Genomic DNA, 21,552 nt, shown 5'->3' with positions numbered 1-21,552 from the left:
CTAGGAAGGGTTCTGGTCGTCCCAAACGTCTTCCATTTAAGGATTATGGAGGCCACTGTGCTCTTAGGAACCTTAAGTGCAGCAGAAATTTTTTTGTAACCTTGGCCAGATCTGTGCCTTGCCACAATTCTGTCTCTGAGCTCTTCAGGCAGTTCCTTTGACCTCATGATTCTCATTTGCTCTGACATGCACTGTGAGCTGTAAGGTCTTATATAGACAGGTGTGTGGCTTTCCTAATCAAGTCCAATCAGTATAATCAAACACAGCTGGACTCAAATGAAGGTGTAGAACCATCTCAAGGATGATCAGAAGAAATGGACAGCACCTGAGTTAAATATATGAGTGTCACAGCAAAGGATCTGAATACTTAGGACCATGTGATATTTAAGTTTTTATTTTTTAATAAATCTGCAAAAATGTCAACAATTCTGTGTTTTTCTGTCAATATGGGGTGCTGTGTGTACATTAATGAGGAAAAAAAAAAAACTTAAATGATTATAGCAAATGGCTGCAATATAACAAAGAGTGAAAAATTTAAGGGGGTCTGAATACTTTCCGTACCCACTGTATATGAACGTTTATGCTAGTATTCTATAATACATCATCCACAATAGGCCCACATCGTATGCACACGCAATTTTGATAGATTGTAGAAGCAGAATCTTAGTGAATAATGTTCATATTGTACAAATGCTGAATCTGTTAGTAACTTATCTTCTCGAGGCGCATGTCTTTTTTTAATCTCCCAGAGGTATTAAACTGATTCCCTGGAGGGCCACTATCCTGCAGAGTTTAGTTCCAACCCTCACTGAAAAATGGTAAACTAAAAATGTGATTTATGTGGTAACATCTAAATTAACTGATTTTATAAAAAAAAAAAAAAAAAAAAATATATATATATATATATATATATATATATATATATATATATATATATATAAATATACCTGTAATATATATATATTACTTAACATTACTGAAGCAACCTAAATATATAAGGCTACACCAACAAAACTAAGGGTTTCAGAAATGGTAATAAGCAATTACATTGAGATTATGTGGCCCAGGATAAACGCATGTAATGTGATCACTCGCATTGTGGGTCATTGGTAATATTCTTATATTTTTGCAGTCCTATCGTTGTCTCTTATGTAAATTAATTTTATTAAGGATTTAAATTCTTATTTCATTATTTTTAAGATTTAGTAGGGATGGCATATATTTCTGTTTACTGTCCATGGTGCTGTACAGGCAGTGTCTGATGCTGTTGAGGATTTGCTCTTATACTATGTAGAATGTAGGTCTGTATACAAGCGTGTTTTCTTTACGAGTAGATGTTATAGAAATTCAGCTAGTTCTCTTTTCACTTCCTCAGAGAATGTTTGTTTTTTTCTGGCCCTTTGATGACGTACTTCATTAGCATAAAAAGTGTTATATTCATGTTTTGACCTTTAATTCCAGCCCTTTAAGAGTTTATGCATGAACTATGTTCTAAAATTTGAGTTGCCTTTTACACGTGGATTATTTCTAATATGGCTAAAATTGTTTTCTTGTGATTTTGAGGGACTTGATGCGAACGAGTGATTCTTTTCGAGTAGAAAGAACAAAGTATTCTTAAAAAACTATATATATATATATATATATATATATATATATATATATATATATATATATATATATTGTTCTGTGTTTAAATAAGTTAGTATTTCATTAGACCACTTTACTAACAACAAGCTCTTAAATATTTTGAAGTTCATTTTAACGTCTCAGAAGTAGCTTCATTGTTCTTTTTATAATGTAGATTTAGATTTCTTTCTGCCTATGAATGAGCAATTTTAAGTCATGAAATACTGATGAAATAGGATTTTCATTCTTTTTGTCAGTAGCTAAGGGACACTTTATAGAATTGACCCTTTTAGCTGTTTACAAATTGTCTTATTACTACCTCTATCTGCCATGAAATAGTTTTGAAGCCTATATGGCAATAAACTGAAATGGAAAATGCATCTAATATTTTAGATACAAATAGCTTTAAGTTGTAGGATTTTTTAAAGGAATCTGATGTGTCTCGTTCTGTCAGCTAATGTTTCTTATAAGCTCATTTTCACTTTTTGTGTGACATCAATACATCTCTATACATAAATTCTGGAGTTTGTTATTATTTCTTTAGACAAAATGCTGCTGTTTTAAGTAGTTTAGAGTTTTTCTCAACAATGTCTTTGTTATGTGAATTTGGCTTATAAAAGCAATGTCCTTTGTTTGAAACTTTTAAAACGCCGTTTTAATCTGGATAGAAATTGCACAGGGCAGGGTTTCCTTTTGCTGTCCATGATGCTGCACTGTCAGCTACTCTTGGTGTTTGGTGTTTTGCTCTCTCTTTAACTAGCCTATGTAACAGACACTTAACTCTATTAGATATATGTCATGCAGTTTCTTATTTTAACTCATAGTGTCGCTGTTCACCTGCAAAACAATATGTGTCTTTAGTACACATCTCTCCACCCTGATTCTGATGTCATACACAGGACTTCAAGCTCGTCTAGTTACAGAAAATCATCGACGGCGACTGATTATTTCGAATAGTGTGGCTATTATTATACATTGACTTATTTATTTGTTTTCTTTCATATGTTAATTGTATTGCTGGATTTAATTTCTGCTTAATAACTGAGGCATTTCAAAGGTTCTGTTTTGCTGTCGAGATGTTTGGTCTTTTGTTCTTCGTGCTGATGGCGCACACCGCTTATGGAGACGTGAGCTATTCTTTCCCGGAGGAGATGAAACGCGGATCTGTGATTGGAAATATAGCAAAGGATCTCGGACTCGATGTGAACAGACTGTCATCTCGTAAGGCTCGTATTGATACTGAAGGTAACAGAAAACGATACTGTGACATTAATCTGAATACTGGAGAACTGACCGTAGCGGAGAGAATCGACAGAGAGGGACTTTGTGGAAAGAAAGCTTCATGTATCATAAATCAGGAGCTTGTTCTTGAAAGTCCTCTAGAATTGCATCGTTTCATTCTCAATATTGAAGACATAAATGATAATTCACCACAGTTCACAGAGAGTGTTATTGAATTCGAAATACAGGAATCAGCGGTCAAAGGATCTCGTTATTTATTAGATGAGGCCCACGATGCGGATATTGGTATGAATTCAGTGCAGTCATATACACTTCAAAACAATGGACACTTTCTTCTTAATGTACTTACCAGGGAAAATGGAAGGAAATATGGCGAGTTAGTTCTTAATAAAGAGTTGGATCGTGAGCAGCAGAAAGAGGTGACATTAGTTCTTACTGCGGTAGACGGCGGGACTCCACCGAGATCAGGTACTGTAGCCATACACGTCACTGTGCTGGATGCTAATGATAATGCTCCAGTCTTTAGTCAGGCCGTCTATAAAGTCAGTCTGCCTGAAAATTCTCCTGTAGATACTGTAGTGGTGACAGTGAGCGCTACTGATGCTGACGAGGGACAAAATGGAGAGGTGACATATGCATTTAGTCATTTATCCGAAATGACCCGGCAATTATTTTTCCTTGATGCAAATTCTGGAGAGATTAAAATAAAGGGACTCATGGATTACGAGGAGGAGAGTTCCATCGAACTGCCAATTCAAGCTAAAGATGGTCAAGGGTTAGCCAGTCATTGTACAGTACTAATAGATATTATTGATGTCAATGATAACGCCCCTAAAATAGTGATTAAGTCTTTGAATAGTCCCGTTCCTGAGAACGCGTTACCCGGTACAGAGGTTGGCATCATTAATGTTCAGGACAGAGACTCTGAGAATAACGGACAGGTGCGCTGCTCCATTCAGCAGAATGTCCCATTTAAGCTCGTTCCTTCAATCAAAAATTACTATTCTCTGGTGACCACAGGTGAATTAGACCGCGAGCTGCTCTCTGATTATAATCTTACAATCACTGCTACTGATGAGGGCTCTCCGCCTTTATCTTCCACTAAGAATCTTCACTTGACTGTAGCTGACGTGAATGATAATCCACCTGTATTTCAGGAGCACAATTACAGAGCTCATGTGCAAGAAAATAACAAACCGGGATCCTCTATTTGTTCAGTATCAGCTACAGACCCGGACTGGAGACAGAATGGCACTGTAGTTTATTCTCTGTTGTCCTCTGATGTCAATGGCGCACCGGTGTCCTCCTTTCTATCCATTAACGGAGACACCGGGGTCATTCATGCCGTGAGATCGTTTGATTACGAACAGCTGAAGAGTTTCAAAGTGCTCGTGTTAGCCAGAGACAACGGTTCTCCTCCTCTGAGCAGTAACGTGAGCGTGAGTGTCTTCATATCGGAGGAGAATGACAACTCCCCTCAGATATTATACCCCTCTCCGGAAGGAAACTCCTTCATGACCGAGATGGTGCCCAAAGCTGCGCAGGCGGGCTCCCTGGTCTCCAAGGTGATCGCCGTGGACGCGGATTCTGGCCAGAACGCGTGGCTCTCGTATCACATTATTAAAGCGACTGATCCGGGACTTTTCTCTATCGGTGTCCACAGCGGGGAGATCAGGACGCAGCGGGACATTTCTGAATCTGACAGCATGAAACAGAACCTTATTGTGTCCGTGAGAGATAACGGACAGCCCTCTCTCTCAGCCACGTGCGCCTTGTATTTACTCATATCAGATAACTTGGCTGAAGTTCCAGAACTGAAAGACATGTCTCATGACGAGAGCAGCTCCAAACTGACGTTTTATCTGATCATTGCGCTGGTGTCCGTTTCCACTTTCTTCCTGACCTTCATCATCATCATCCTGGCCGTGAGGTTTTGTCGCAAGAGAAAGCCCAGACTGTTGTTTGATGGAGCTGTAGCCATTCCCAGCGCGTATCTCCCTCCAAATTACGCAGAGGTGGAGGGCGCTGGAACTCTCCGCAGCACTTACAATTATGACGCGTACCTGACCACGGGCTCGCGCACTAGTGACTTCAAGTTCGTCAGATCTTATAATGAGGGCACACTGACTGCTGACCTGACTCTGAAAAAGACTCAGTCTGCTGTAGATGATCTTGAAGGGCTTGATGCAGAAATGAGCGACTCATTTCAGGTAGGACTAAGACTTTTATTTATGTTTTTTTATTTGTGCTCTATGCTGACTTTTCTTTGGCAAAAGGCTCTGTTTTTGAAACATATTGCGTGGCTCATTCACGTAATATTTGTAGAGGGTTAGTTTGAAATTATCTATTTCAATAATAATTTATTTTTAAATGTTAGCTTGTAGTTCTGTTTGCGCAAGTATTCCATATCTCCCGCTATAGACCCACATCGTGTACACGCAGATCAATACCTTTCTTTTTTTTTTTTTTTTTTTTTTTTTTTATAATAAGAGACAAATTGTACGAAACTACTTGTTATTAGACACATTCTTCCAGAAATAATTGGTTTTAAACGGAATTTCATAAATATTGATTATCAATTGAGATTATTTAAGTGTCTCAAAATAGACTCGTGATGTGTCGATGCAATTAGTTATATATTTTTTTCTTTATTTTTTTGCCTTCCTTTCGTGTTGTCTGTAATGTGAATTGCTTTTAAAAAGATTAATGTTTTTTTGTTTTTGTTTTTTAACTCGGTTCACTCAGGTAGTAGGTTATAGTAGAAAGGGAATATTTCTATTCGCTGTCCATGGTGTTGTACAGGCAGTGTCTGTCGCTGGTGAAGTTTTGCCATTTCTACTGAGTCTGACTGAATACAGTCGTGTTTTTTAACGAATAGATGCTCCTGAAAATCGAGCTTGTTCTCTTTAAATCCTATGAGAATGTTTGGTTGTGCCGGGCATTTTTAATATTGTGAAGTCATTTCAAGTATATCAAAAGTGTTATATCCTTGCCATTTATTGTCAGGGATTTTAGAGTTTCATAATTGAACTCTATATTGCTGTTCACAAGTGAAACCGTTGGCCTTTACATTGTTTCTCTCCACTATGTTCATATGATGTCATATAACTGACATCACAGTTCGCTGTACACAACAGATGATGTTGAGCGGTTTCATCACCTTTTGTTTTATTATATTGACCATGAATTAGATTCAATCATTTGCATTGTCTTGAACATGTGTGTTTTTTATAAATTGGTCAAATTTATGTTCTTGTGATCTTGAAGGACATAATGCGGACATGAGTGACTCAAACAGGACTAACGAATACTTTCTTTATAAATGCTTATGGACTGGGTTTACAGATTAGATGTGTAAATGTAATTTAACTGACTGCTTTCATTGGCAACGGACTCTTTCAAATAGCATTATCATGTGGCTCATTCAAGTGCTTTTAGACACACGAACATTTGTGAGGTTCAGTTTAAAGTCTGAAGTCTAGTCTTTTTTGTTTTTAAAATGTTCCTGCTGATGTATGATCAATTCTAAGTCATATATCATGTTTTTCATTCTTTTTACGTCACTTTAGCATTTTTTTTTTTTTTTTTAATTCAAAAAGTTTACAGTTATCCTATATCTGTTGGTGACATTTTAAATGAATCTGAAAACTGACTCTTTCTGTTCACTAATACTTTTGTCAAGCTCATTGTATCATTTTATCTAAAATCCCTTTTTGTGCTAATATGGATGCGGGGATGCGGATGTTTGTAATCGAATCTTTGATAAAATGTTGCTGTTTATGTCATTGTACGTTGTTTTTTTTTTTTGTTTTTTTTTGTTTTGTTTTTTTCCTCATCGGTGTCTCTTTTAGGCTATGTGAAATTTGGTTTATAAAGGAAATTGAATTCCGATGTCAGCTATTTTTAAATGCCAGTTACGTAGGAATTTGAAAAACAGAGCAGGTTTTACTGTTGCTGTCCATGGTGCTGCATCAGCATTTAGTCTTGATTTTGGGGGGGTTTGATCCTAAATCATCTCAGCATTTAATCCTGTCAGAGATATGAATGTCATGCAGTTTCTTATTTTAACTCACAGTGTCGCTGTTCACCTGCAAAACCATGTGTGTGTTCAGTACACATCTCTCCACCCTGATTCTGATGTCATACACAGGACTTTGAGTTCGCCTCATTATAGAAAATAGTCGACGGACATTGCCTCATATACTGTACTTCTGTCTACATTTCTAAATTCAGATCTGTATTTATTTTTTCCTTTTACATGTACATTGTTGTGTTCATGAATTTCATTTCATAGGCATTTCAAACGTTCTGCTTTGCTGTTGAGATGTTTGGTCTTTTGTTCTTCGTGCTGATGGCGCACACCGCTTATGGAGACGTGAGCTATTCTTTCCCGGAGGAGATGAAACGCGGATCTGTGATTGGAAATATAGCAAAGGATCTCGGGCTCGATGTGGACAAACTATCAAGTCGAGAGGCGCGAATTGATAAGGAAGGTAACAGAAAACGATACTGTGACATTAATCTGAATACTGGAGAACTGACCGTAGCGGAGAGAATCGACAGAGAGGAGATTTGTGGAAAGAAAGCTTCATGTGTTATTAAACAGGAGCTCGTGCTGGAAAATCCTTTAGAACTGCATCACTTCATTCTCAGTATTGAGGACATAAATGATAATTCACCGCAATTCAAACAAAGTGTAATAAAATTTGAAACACAGGAATCAGCGGTCAAAGGATCTCGTTATTTATTAGATGAGGCCCACGATGCGGATATTGGAATGAATTCAGTGCAGAATTATGTGTTGCAGAACAATGAACACTTTCTTCTTAGTGTCCTAACGCGTGCAAATGGAAGAAAATATGGCGAGTTAGTTCTTAATAAAGAGTTGGATCGTGAGCAGCAGAAAGAGGTGACATTAATTCTTACTGCGGTAGACGGCGGGACTCCACCGAGATCAGGTACTGTAGCCATACACGTCACTGTGCTGGATGCTAATGATAATGCTCCAGTCTTTAGTCAGGCCGTCTATAAAGTCAGTCTGCCTGAAAATTCTCCTGTAGATACTGTAGTGGTGACAGTGAGCGCTACTGATGCTGACGAGGGACAAAATGGAGAAGTGATTTATGAATTTGGTCATGTATCCGAACGCCTTCTGAACATATTTTCTCTCGATTCGTTGTCTGGAGAGATTAAACTAGCAGGACTAATTGATTATGAGGAGGAGAGTTTAATTGAACTGCCGATTCAAGCTAAAGATGGTCAAGGATTAGCCAGTCATTGTACAGTAATAATAGATGTTATTGATGTCAATGATAACGCCCCTACAATAATGACTAAATCTGTTAAAATCTCCATTCCTGAGAACGCGTTACCCGGTACAGAGGTTGGCATCATTAATGTTCAGGACAGAGACTCCGAGAATAACGGACAGGTGCACTGCTCCATTCAGCAGAACGTCCCATTTAAACTCGTTCCTTCAATCAAAAATTACTATTCTCTGGTGACCACAGGTGAATTAGACCGCGAGCTGCTCTCTGATTATAATCTTACAATCACTGCTACTGATGAGGGCTCTCCACCTTTATCTTCCACTAAGAATCTTCACTTGACTGTAGCTGACGTGAATGATAATCCACCTGTATTTCAGGAGCACAATTACAGAGCTCATGTGCAAGAAAATAACAAACCGGGCTCCTCTATTTGTTCAGTATCAGCTACAGACCCGGACTGGAGACAGAATGGCACTGTAGTTTATTCTCTGTTGTCCTCTGATGTCAATGGCGCACCGGTGTCCTCCTTTCTATCCATTAACGGAGACACCGGGGTCATTCATGCCGTGAGATCGTTTGATTACGAACAGCTGAAGAGTTTCAAAGTGCTCGTGTTAGCCAGAGACAACGGTTCTCCTCCTCTGAGCAGTAACGTGAGCGTGAGTGTCTTCATATCGGATGAGAATGACAACTCCCCTCAGATATTATACCCCTCTCCGGAAGGAAACTCCTTCATGACCGAGATGGTGCCCAAAGCTGCGCAGGCGGGCTCTCTGGTCTCCAAGGTGATCTCCGTGGACGCGGATTCTGGCCAGAACGCGTGGCTCTCGTATCACATTATCAAAGCCACTGATCCGGGACTTTTCACTATCGGTGTCCACAGCGGGGAGATCAGGACGCAGCGGGACATTTCTGAATCTGACAGCATGAAACAGAACCTTATTGTGTCCGTGAGAGATAACGGACAGCCCTCTCTCTCAGCCACGTGCGCGTTGTATTTACTCATATCAGATAACTTGGCTGAAGTTCCAGAACTGAAAGACATGTCTCATGACGAGAGCAGCTCCAAACTGACGTTTTATCTGATCATCGCGCTGGTGTCCGTTTCCACTTTCTTCCTGACCTTCATCATCATCATCCTGGCCGTGAGGTTTTGTCGCAGCAGAAAGCCCAGACTGTTGTTTGATGGAGCTGTAGCCATTCCCAGCGCGTATCTCCCTCCAAATTACGCAGAGGTGGAGGGCGCGGGAACTCTCCGCAGCACTTACAATTATGACGCGTACCTGACCACGGGCTCGCGCACTAGTGACTTCAAGTTCGTCAGATCTTATAATGAGGGCACACTGACTGCTGACCTGACTCTGAAAAAGACTCAGTCTGCTGTGGATGATCTTGAAGGGCTTGATGCGGAAATGAGCGACTCGTTTCAGGTAGGACTATTTGCTTTAATTATTTGTTGATTTCAGATATAGGTTTATCTGGTCGTCCAATTTCTATGTGTATTTCCATTCAAAACTGATCGCGATCACTGCCAACAGTCTCTTATAAGACCACAAGTTCCTGACTCATTCGAATCCTTTATTTTATGTATATGGATCTGTTTGAGAGTCATTTTAAAATATTTTTAAAAGGCTACATTTGAGTGGATTAATTTACTTTTTCGTCATGTTTGGTCGGTTTTAAGTTATGAGGCGTCACGAATTATGTATTTTTACATGATTATTTCCCTTCCCCCCTCCCCCCTTGACTAGATATTTTTTTATTCGACGTGATTAAAGTTGTTTGTAGATTTTTTTTTGTGTGTGTGTGTGTGTGTGTGTGTGTGTGTGTGTGTGTGTGTCTAAAGAATTGCCTTGTTCCTTTGAAAGCCTTTCAGTTTTTATCGTGTTAGCAAAGTTTGTGTTCATCTTATCGATGAGATATTAATGTTAAATACATGAATCCATGTAATTTCTCATGTCAGTAATGTTCTGTTGCCCAAGGGATTAATCGGGGGAATGAGCTGTTCATTTCAAGATTAACCAAGTCTTTTTAATTATGTTGGTCTGTGTTTACATTTAAATGTGATTTTTCTTGTAAACCGACTGTTTCCATTGGCAACAGGCTCTGTTCTCTTGTTTGATTTGACTCATTCAAGTGGTCTTTTGCAGGTGTGAACATTTCAAGGTCAGTTTCACGTCTTTACAAGTAGTTACATTTATGGCAGGTTTGCGCGAGTGTTCTACAGTACATCACCCGCTATAGGCCCACGACATGTAAACGGAATTTGATTGGTTGCACAACTAATTTGGGATTTTAGTAAATTCTCTTTATCTTGTGGAGGAACTTTATCCCTAAATATAATACAAGACATTTTTGGTTTTAAAAGGGGTTTCAGAAATATTAATGATCAATAGAGATTATTTAATCTGGCCCAGGATAATGTGATCCTATACATTGCGGATCGTTGATAAGGTTCTATATATAGTCACATGTTGTCTCTGTTATGTGAAATAAGTTTATAAATGTATTTAAATTATTATATAAGTATTATTTTATAAATGCTTGTACACTCGGATATGAAGTTTAATAGAAATACCATTTTTTCCATTTGCTGTCCATAGTGCTGTAAAGGGCAGTGTCTGTTCCTTTTAAGGTTTGGATTTTACACGATGGTAGGTCTGTATACTGTCTTGTGTGTGTGTGTGTGTGTGTGTGTGTGTGTGTGTGTGTGTGTGTGTGTGCGTGCGTGCGTGTGTGTGTGTGTGTGATATCCATAAGTCGCCAGTTATGTCAGAGCAGTTAAATATTATTGTGGTTTTATAATTGAAGTTTTAATTGCAACCACTGACATTCATGTTATGCGTCTTTCCGCCCTGTTCATGATGTCATATTCGGAAGTTACATCTCAGTTGTACAACCCTTGACTGTAGCAGGGCCATCATTGTGCGATTATATCGACCATGAACTAGTTTTAGTCTGGTCATTACATAGGCTATTTGTTGAATCATTTTTTATGAATCATTGTGTTTTAGGTATGTAAATCCAAAATATTTGAATCCATATATATATATATATATATATATATATATATATATATATATATATATATATATATATTTTTTTTTTTTTTTTTTTTTTTTTAAATAATGCAAAACTCAAAGTTTTTAAAGTTGTTTGTTGGTGAAATCTGTCTCCTTCTGTTGACTAATCGTTTTGCCTCTCATTCGACTTTTTTAATATCAGTTTGTGCATATTCTGTCTTTTGTGGTTTAATTAAATGTTACTGTTTTTAAGCAGTCTTATTTTTTATTTTTCATCATTGATGTTTTGTTGTCTTTTAGTTTTCACCCTTTATATGAAAATGGCTTATAAAGAAAATAAAGCAATATTACTATTTTACTATTTTAGCCGAATAGGAAATGGCGTAGTAATTTTTTTTTTCTTTCCTGTTGCTGTCCATGGTGCTAAACTGTTGCACTGCACTGGTGTTTTTTTCCACTCATACACAGTGTAGCTGGCACCTTTTTGTTTTCTATTTATTTATTTATTGTAAATACTGTAGGCCTAAATGCTGTGGTAATTTCGATCTCCCATTCTTCAGAGAATGTTACTGCTGCCTCTGGTTTTGCAAAATAATTTTAAGTACATTTCATCTGTTCAGTGCATGTTCCAAGGCTTAATCCTATGAGAAAGGTAAATCTCATGCAGTTTTTTCCGTTAACTCACAGTGTCGCTGTTCACCTATAAAACATTGTGTGTGTTCAGTACACATCTCTCCACCCTGTTTCTGATGTCATAGAGGGTTTCAGTCTCGTCTAGATACAGAAAATCATCGAACGGCGACTGTTTGCTGCTAATACTGTCCTTCTGGCTATTATTCTACATTGAGTTTTATATTTGTGTTGTTTTTCTGGATTTAATTTCTGATTAACATCTGAAGCATTTTCAAGGTTCTGCTTTGCTGTCGAGATGTTTGGTCTTTTGTTCTTCGTGCTGATGGCGCACACCGCTTATGGAGACGTGAGCTATTCTTTCCCGGAGGAGATGAAACGCGGATCTGTGATTGGAAATATAGCAAAGGATCTCGGGCTCGATGTGAACAGACTGTCATCTCGTAAGGCTCGTATTGATACTGAAGGTAACAGAAAACGATACTGTGACATTAATCTGAGGACTGGAGAATTGATAGTGGCCGATCGGATAGATAGAGAGGGGCTTTGTAAGGAGAGGCTTTCTTGTGCGCTTAATTTTGAATTTGTATTAGAAAATCCTTTGGAATCGCATCGTGTTGTCCTACAAATCCAAGACATTAATGATAATACGCCAATATTTCCCAAAGATGTAATCAAGCTCGAAATAAGTGAAAATGCCGATAAAGGTGCTCGTTTTCGTGTCATTGAGGCTCGTGATTCAGATGTCGGCCACAATTCAGTGCAAACATACATATTAGAGAGAAATTTAAATTTTATTTTAGCAGTGAATTCAAAGACAGATGGAGGCAAGTACATCGAGTTAGTGTTGGATAAAGAGTTGGATCGTGAGCAGCAGAAGGAAGTGACATTAATTCTTACTGCGGTAGACGGCGGGACTCCACCGAGATCAGGTACTGTAGCCATACACGTCACTGTGCTGGATGCTAATGATAATGCTCCAGTCTTTAGTCAGGCCGTCTATAAAGTCAGTCTGCCTGAAAATTCTCCTATAGATACTGTAGTGGTGACAGTGAGCGCTACTGATGCTGACGAGGGACAAAATGGAGAAGTGACCTATGAATTTGGTCATTTATCCGAATATTCAAAAGAATCTTTTTCATTGGATCATCAGACTGGACAAATTTCCGTGAAAGGGCCAATAGATTTTGAAGATGAATCAAGATATGAAATTATTGTCGAGGCAAAGGATGGGTATGGTCTTTCCTCAGACACAAAAGTGGTAATAGAAATTACTGACATAAATGACAATCCCCCCATTCTTGTAATCAAATCTCTGAATAGTCCCGTTCCTGAGAACGCGTTACCCGGTACAGAGGTTGGCATCATTAATGTTCAGGACAGAGACTCTGAGAATAACGGACAGGTGCGCTGCTCCATTCAGCAGAACGTCCCATTTAAACTCGTTCCTTCAATCAAAAATTACTATTCTCTGGTGACCACGGGTGAATTAGACCGCGAGCTGCTCTCTGATTATAATCTTACAATCACTGCTACTGATGAGGGCTCTCCGCCTTTATCTTCCACTAAGAATCTTCACTTGACTGTAGCTGACGTGAATGATAATCCACCTGTATTTCAGGAGCACAATTACAGAGCTCATGTGCAAGAAAATAACAAACCGGGCTCCTCTATTTGTTCAGTATCAGCTACAGACCCGGACTGGAGACAGAATGGCACTGTAGTTTATTCTCTGTTGTCCTCTGATGTCAATGGCGCACCGGTGTCCTCCTTTCTATCCATTAACGGAGACACCGGGGTCATTCATGCCGTGAGATCGTTTGATTACGAACAGCTGAAGAGTTTCAAAGTGCTCGTGTTAGCCAGAGACAACGGTTCTCCTCCTCTGAGCAGTAACGTGACCGTGAGTGTCTTCATATCGGATGAGAATGACAACTCTCCTCAGATATTATACCCCTCTCCGGAAGGAAACTCCTTCATGACCGAGATGGTGCCCAGAGCTGCGCAGGCGGGCTCCCTGGTCTCCAAGGTGATCGCCGTGGACGCGGATTCTGGCCAGAACGCGTGGCTCTCGTATCACATTATTAAAGCCACTGATCCGGGACTTTTCACTATCGGTGTCCACAGCGGGGAGATCAGGACGCAGCGGGACATTTCTGAATCTGACAGCATGAAGCAGAACCTTATTGTGTCCGTGAGAGATAACGGACAGCCCTCCCTCTCAGCCACGTGCGCGTTGTATTTACTCATATCAGATAACTTGGCTGAAGTTCCAGAACTGAAAGACATGTCTCATGACGAGAGCAGCTCCAAACTGACGTTTTATTTGATCATCGCGCTGGTGTCCGTTTCCACTTTCTTCCTGACCTTCATCATCATCATCCTGGCCGTGAGGTTTTGTCGCAGGAGAAAGCCCAGACTGTTGTTTGATGGAGCTGTAGCCATTCCCAGCGCGTATCTCCCTCCAAATTACGCAGAGGTGGAGGGCGCGGGAACTCTCCGCAGCACTTACAATTATGACGCGTACCTGACCACGGGCTCGCGCACTAGTGACTTCAAGTTCGTCAGATCTTATAATGAGGGCACACTGACTGCTGACCTGACTCTGAAAAAGACTCAGTCTGCTGTGGATGATCTTGAAGGACTTGATGCGGAAATGAACGATTCGTTTCAGGTAGGACTAACAAAGGATTTTTATTATTATTTAATATTCATTTCTGTTCTGTATTGACTGCTTTCATTGGCATAGAGTTTAACATTTTATAGGGTCAGTTTGAAGTCTGAAAAGTAACTATATCAAGTAGTGTTTTTTTTTTATTTATTTATTTATTTTTTATAATTTCTTGTACAAGCATGTTATCTTTGTGTGTGTGTGTGTGTAGTGTAGTGTAATGTAGTGTGTGTGTGTGTGTGTGTGTGTGTGTGTAGATTTAATAGATTCTCTTGAAAATCGAGCTTGTTCTCTTTTCAATTCTACGAGAATGTTTGTTTGATCCAGGCCTTTGATACTGTGAAGACATTTCAAGTGTTGTATCCACGTTTTGGCATTTATTGTCAGAGCTATTAGTTTCCTAATTGACCTCTGTGTTGCTATTAACCACTGCCACCGTTGGCCTTTACATTGTTTTTCTCCACTCTGTTCATATGATGTCATATAACTGACGTCACAGTTCGCTGTAGACAACAGATGATGTTGAGCGGTTTCTTCACATATTTGTCTTGTTATACTCACCATGATTCAATCATTTGCGTTGTCTTGTACAAGTATATTCTCTATAGATTGGTCAAATTTGTGTTCTTGTGATCTGGAAGGACATAATGCGCACACGAGAATACTTTCTTTAGAAAAAAATGCTTATGGACTGGGTTTACAGATTAAATGTGTATATGTAATTTAACTGACTGCTTTCATCGACCACAGGCTCTTTAAAATAACAAGATCATGTGGCTCGTTCAAGTGCTTTTAGACACATGAACATTTATGAGGTTAATTTTAAAGTCTGAAGTATAGCTCGATGAATTAGTCTAATTTATTGTTAGATTTTTCTGCTCATGTATGATCAATTGTAAGTCATGTATCATATTTCACGAGTGGTGTTACTATTGAGATTTATTTAATTTTACGTTTTTCTCATCGATGTCTCTTATGTGAATGTGACTTATAAAGGCAATTACATTCTGATGTCGATATTTTTAAATGCCATTGAAGTAGAAATGGAATTAGCATTGAGCAGGTTTTATTTTTGCTGTCCATGGTGCTGCATCTGCATTTATTCTTGGTATTTGGATTTTTTGCACATAAATAATGTAGCCCTCTATACCGCTTTTCTTTCTTTCTTTCTTTCTTTCTTTCTTTCTTTCTTTCTTTCTGTCTTTCTTTCTTTCTTTTTTGTATTAGTACCTTAAATGTTGTGGGGGTTTTTAATCTCCCAATCTTCACTGAATGTCGCTGCTTGTTCTTGATTCTCAAAATACTTCAGTATATGCCAAGTTCGGTGTATATTCCAGCACTTAATCCTGTCAGAGATATGAATGTCATGCAGTTTCTTATTTTAACTCACAGTGTCGCTGTTCACCTGCAAAACCATGTGTGTGTTCAGTACACATCTCTCCACCCTGATTCTGATGTCATACACAGGACTTTGAGCTCGCCTCATTATAGAAAATCGTCGACGGAGACTGCCTCATATACTATACTTCTGTCTACATTTCTAAATTCAGATCTGTATTTATGTTTTCCTTTTACATGTACGTTGTTGTGTTTCTGGATTTAATTTCTTAGGCATTTCAAAAGTTCTGCTTCGCTGCCGAGATGTTCGGTCTTTTGTTCTTCGTGCTGATGGCGCACACCGCTTATGGAGACGTGAGCTATTCTTTCCCGGAGGAGATGAAACGCGGATCTGTGATTGGAAATATAGCAAAGGATCTCGGGCTCGATGTGAACAGACTGTCATCTCGTAAGGCTCGTATTGATGCTGAAGGTAACAGAAAACGATACTGTGACATTAATCTGAATACTGGAGAACTGACCGTAGCGGAGAGAATCGACAGAGAGGAGATTTGTGGAAAGAAAGCTTCGTGCGTTATAAAACATGAGCTCGTGCTGGAAAATCCTTTAGAGCTGCATCACTTCATTCTCAATATTGAGGACATAAATGATAATTCACCCCAGTTCAAAGAAAATGTTATAAAATTTGAGATACGGGAATCAGCGGTCAAAGGATCTCGTTACTTATTAGAAGAGGCGTACGATGCAGATATTGGTCTAAATGAAGTGCAGTCATATACACTTCAAAATAATGAACATTTTCTTCTTAATGTAGTTACTAGGGCAAATGGAAGAAAATATGGAGAGCTAGTTCTTAATAAAGAGTTGGATCGTGAGCAGCAGAAAGAGGTGACATTAATTCTTACTGCGGTAGACGGCGGGACTCCACCGAGATCAGGTACTGTAGCCATACACGTCACTGTGCTGGATGCTAATGATAATGCTCCAGTCTTTAGTCAGGCCGTCTATAAAGTCAGTCTGCCTGAAAATTCTCCTGTAGATACTGTAGTGGTGACAGTGAGCGCTACTGATGCTGACGAGGGACAAAATGGAGAAGTGACATATGCGTTTGGTCATTTACCTCAAAAAGTCCTACAGCTATTCTTCATCGATGCAGTATCTGGTGTGATTAAACTAACAGGTCAAATTGATTATGAAGTGGAGAGTACAATTGAACTTCCCATTCAAGCCAAAGATGGTCAAGGATTAGCCAGTTATTCCACAGTATTAATAGGTATTGTTGATATCAATGATAACGCCCCTATAATAATACTTAAATCCCTGAATAGTCCCATTCCAGAGAACGCGTTACCCGGTACAGAGGTTGGCATCATTAATGTTCAGGACAGAGACTCTGAGAATAACGGACAGGTGCGCTGCTCCATTCAGCAGAACGTCCCATTTAAACTCGTTCCTTCAATCAAAAATTACTATTCTCTGGTGACCACAGGTGAATTAGACCGCGAGCTGCTCTCTGATTATAATCTTACAATCACTGCTACTGATGAGGGCTCTCCGCCTTTATCTTCCACTAAGAATCTTCACTTGACTGTAGCTGACGTGAATGATAATCCACCTGTATTTCAGGAGCACAATTACAGAGCTCATGTACAAGAAAATAACAAACCGGGCTCCTCTATTTGTTCAGTATCAGCTACAGACCCGGACTGGAGACAGAATGGCACTGTAGTTTATTCTCTGTTGTCCTCTGATGTCAATGGCGCACCGGTGTCCTCCTTTCTATCCATTAACGGAGACACCGGGGTCATTCATGCCGTGAGATCGTTTGATTACGAACAGCTGAAGAGTTTCAAAGTGCTCGTGTTAGCCAGAGACAACGGTTCTCCTCCTCTGAGCAGTAACGTGACCGTGAGTGTCTTTATATCGGATGAGAATGACAACTCTCCTCAGATATTATACCCCTCTCCGGAAGGAAACTCCTTCATGACCGAGATGGTGCCCAAAGCCGCGCAGGCGGGCTCCCTGGTCTCCAAGGTGATCGCCGTGGACGCGGATTCTGGCCAGAACGCGTGGCTCTCGTATCACATTATTAAAGCGACTGATCCGGGACTTTTCACTATCGGTGTCCACAGTGGGGAGATCAGGACGCAGCGGGACATTTCTGAATCTGACAGCATGAAGCAGAACCTTATTGTGTCCGTGAGAGATAACGGACAGCCCTCTCTCTCAGCCACGTGCGCGTTGTATTTACTCATATCAGATAACTTGGCTGAAGTTCCAGAACTGAAAGACATGTCTCATGACGAGAGCAGCTCCAAACTGACGTTTTATTTGATCATCGCGCTGGTGTCCGTTTCCACCTTCTTCCTGACCTTCATCATCATCATCCTGGCCGTGAGGTTTTGTCGCAAGAGAAAGCCCAGACTGTTGTTTGATGGAGCTGTAGCCATTCCCAGCGCGTATCTCCCTCCAAATTACGCAGAGGTGGAGGGCGCGGGAACTCTCCGCAGCACTTACAATTATGACGCGTACCTGACCACGGGCTCGCGCACCAGTGACTTCAAGTTCGTCAGATCTTATAATGAGGGCACACTGACTGCTGACCTGACTCTGAAAAAGACTCAGTCTGCTGTGGATGATCTTGAAGGGCTTGATGCAGAAATGAGCGACTCGTTTCAGGTAGGACTATTTGCTTTAATTATTTGTTGATTTCAGATATAGGTTTATCTGGTCGTCCAATTTCTATGTGTATTTCCATTCAAAACTGATCGCGTTCACTGCCAACAGTCTCTTATAAGACCACAAGTTCCTGACTCATTCGAATCCTTTATTTTATGTATATGGATCTGTTTGAGAGTCATTTTAAAATATTTTTTAAAAGGCTACATTTGAGTGGATTAATTTACTTTTTCGTCATGTTTGGTCGGTTTTAAGTTATGAGGCGTCACGAATTATGTATTTTTACATGATTATTTCCCTTCCCCCCTCCCCCCTTGACTAGATATTTTTTTATTCGACGTGATTAAAGTTGTTTGTAGATTTTTTTTTTTTGTGTGTGTGTGTGTGTGTGTGTGTGTGTGTGTGTGTGTGTGTCTAAAGAATTGCCTCGTTCTTTTGAAAGCCTTTCAGTTTTTATCGTGTTAGCAAAGTTTGTGTTCATCTTATCGATGAGATATTAATGTTAAATACATGAATCCATGTAATTTCTCATGTCAGTAATGTTCTGTTGCCCAAGGGATTAATCGGGGGAATGAGCTGTTCATTTCAAGATTAACCAAGTCTTTTTAATTATGTTGGTCTGTGTTTACATTTAAATGTGATTTTTTCTTGTAAACCGACTGTTTCCATTGGCAATAGGCTCTGTTCTCTTGTTTGATTTGACTCATTCAAGTGGTCTTTTGCAGGTGTGAACATTTCAAGGTCAGTTTCACGTCTTTACAAGTAGTTACATTTATGGCAGGTTTGCGCGAGTGTTCTACAGTACATCACCCGCTATAGGCCCACGACATGTAAACGGAATTTGATTGGTTGCACAACTAATTTGGGATTTTAGTAAATTCTCTTTATCTTGTGGAGGAACTTTATCCCTAAATATAATACAAGACATTTTTGGTTTTAAAAGGGGTTTCAGAAATATTAATGATCAATAGAGATTATTTAATCTGGCCCAGGATAATGTGATCCTATACATTGCGGATCGTTGATAAGGTTCTATATATAGTCACATGTTGTCTCTGTTATGTGAAATAAGTTTATAAATGTATTTAAATTATTATATAAGTATTATTTTATAAATGCTTGTACACTCGGATATGAAGTTTAATAGAAATACCATTTTTTCCATTTGCTGTCCATAGTGCTGTAAAGGGCAGTGTCTGTTCCTTTTAAGGTTTGGATTTTACACGATGGTAGGTCTGTATACTGTCTTGTGTGTGTGTGTGTGTGTGTGTGTGTGTGCGTGCGTGCGTGCGTGCGTGCGTGTGTGTGTGTGTGTGTGTGTGTGTGTGATATCCATAAGTCGCCAGTTATGTCAGAGCAGTTAAATATTATTGTCGTTTTATAATTGAAGTTTTAATTGCAACCACTGACATTCATGTTATGCGTCTTTCCGCCCTGTTCATGATGTCATATTCGGAAGTTACATCTCAGTTGTACAACCCTTGACTGTAGCAGGGCCATCATTGTGCGATTATATCGACCATGAACTAGTTTTAGTCTGGTCATTACATAGGCTATTTGTTGAATCATTTTTTATGAATCATTGTGTTTTAGGTATGTAAATCCAAAATATTTGAATCCATATATATATATATATATATATATATATATATATATATATTTTTTTTTTTTTTTTTTTTTTTTTTTTTAATAATGCAAAACTCAAAGTTTTTAAAGTTGTTTGTTGGTGAAATCTTATTGTGTCCGTGAGAGATAACGGACAGCCCTCTCTCTCAGCCACGTGCGCGTTGTATTTACTCATATCAGATAACTTGGCTGAAGTTCCAGAACTGAAAGACATGTCTCATGACGAGAGCAGCTCCAAACTGACGTTTTATTTGATCATCGCGCTGGTGTCCGTTTCCACTTTCTTCCTGACCTTCATCATCATCATCCTGGCCGTGAGGTTTTGTCGCAGGAGAAAGCCCAGACTGTTGTTTGATGGAGCTGTAGCCATTCCCAGCGCGTATCTCCCTCCAAATTACGCAGAGGTGGAGGGCGCGGGAACTCTCCGCAGCACTTACAATTATGACGCGTACCTGACCACGGGCTCGCGCACTAGTGACTTCAAGTTCGTCAGATCTTATAATGAGGGCACACTGACTGCTGACCTGACTCTAAAAAAAAGACTCAGTCTGCTGTGGATGATCTTGAAGGGCTTGATGCGGAAATGAACGATTCGTTTCAGGTAGGACTTACAAAGGATTTTTATTATTATGTAATATTTATTTCTGTTCTGTATTGACTGCTTCATTGGCATAGACTTTAACATTTTATAGGGTCAGTTTGAAGTCTGAAAATTAACTATATCAAGTAGTGGTTTTTTTTTTTTTTTTTTTGTTTTCTTTAATAATTTCTTGTACAAGCATGTTTTTTTTTGTTTGTTTGTTTTTTTTTTCTTTAGTGAATTAGCACCAGTTTGTTATTAGACACATTTTTCCAAAAAATATTTGGTTTTAAAGGGATTTCAGAAATGTTAAAAACTGAGATTAAGTGGCACAAAGTCATGTAATGTGACCCCATGCGGTGTGAATAGTTGGCGAGTTTCTCTATATTTTTATTTACTCTTTGTCTTCATCTCGTGTTTAAAAAATATATCGGATAGTAAGTTTAGGTAAAATGGCATGTTTCTATTTGCTGTCCATGGTGCTGTACAGGCAGTGTCTGTTGCTGGTGTGGATTTTCCTCAATACGGTGTCTATTTACAGATCTCTGTGTTGCTATTAACCACTGCCACCGTTGGCATTCACATTGTTTCTCTCCACTCTGTTCATATGATGTCATATAACTGACGTCACAGTTCGCTGTAGACAACAGATGATGTTGAGCGGTTATATCACCTTTTTTGTCTTGTTATACTCACCATGATTCAATCATTTGCGTTGTCTTGTACAAGTATATTCTTTATAGATTGGTCAAATTTGTGTTCTTGTGATCTGGAAGGACATAATGCGCACACGAGAATACTTTCTTTAGAAAAAAAATGCTTATGGACTGGGTTTACAGATTAAATGTGTATATGTAATTTAATTGA

General features: G+C 39.1%; 1 protein-coding gene across 42 annotated transcripts in view; it reads left to right on the top strand.

The window, feature by feature from the left end:
* LOC127525759 (protocadherin beta-15-like) overlaps positions 1-21,552 on the top strand; it is a 50,344-nt gene that overhangs the window by 10,156 nt on the left and 18,636 nt on the right. For 2 of the 42 annotated variants that reach the window (XM_051918675.1, XM_051918695.1), the window contains exons 2-3: positions 3,337-3,809; positions 8,300-9,288. The exons of 1 other annotated variant lie outside the window; for it this stretch is intronic. In XM_051918675.1, the coding sequence (XP_051774635.1) occupies positions 3,337-3,809; positions 8,300-9,288 (1,462 nt within the window). Of the gene's footprint in view, positions 1-2,871; positions 3,288-3,336; positions 4,884-7,777; positions 9,951-12,070; positions 14,931-16,272; positions 20,569-21,552 lie in introns of those variants that run through there. 39 more of the 42 variants (XM_051918673.1, XM_051918672.1, XM_051918682.1 and 36 more) reach the window with 38 other exon arrangements.

Source organism: Ctenopharyngodon idella, chromosome 14 (genome assembly GCF_019924925.1).
Source record: "Ctenopharyngodon idella isolate HZGC_01 chromosome 14, HZGC01, whole genome shotgun sequence".
Classification (NCBI taxonomy): domain Eukaryota; kingdom Metazoa; phylum Chordata; class Actinopteri; order Cypriniformes; family Xenocyprididae; genus Ctenopharyngodon; species Ctenopharyngodon idella.
The sequence above is the reverse complement of the archived record's forward strand: the minus strand, read 5'-3'. Positions and strand labels throughout refer to the sequence as shown.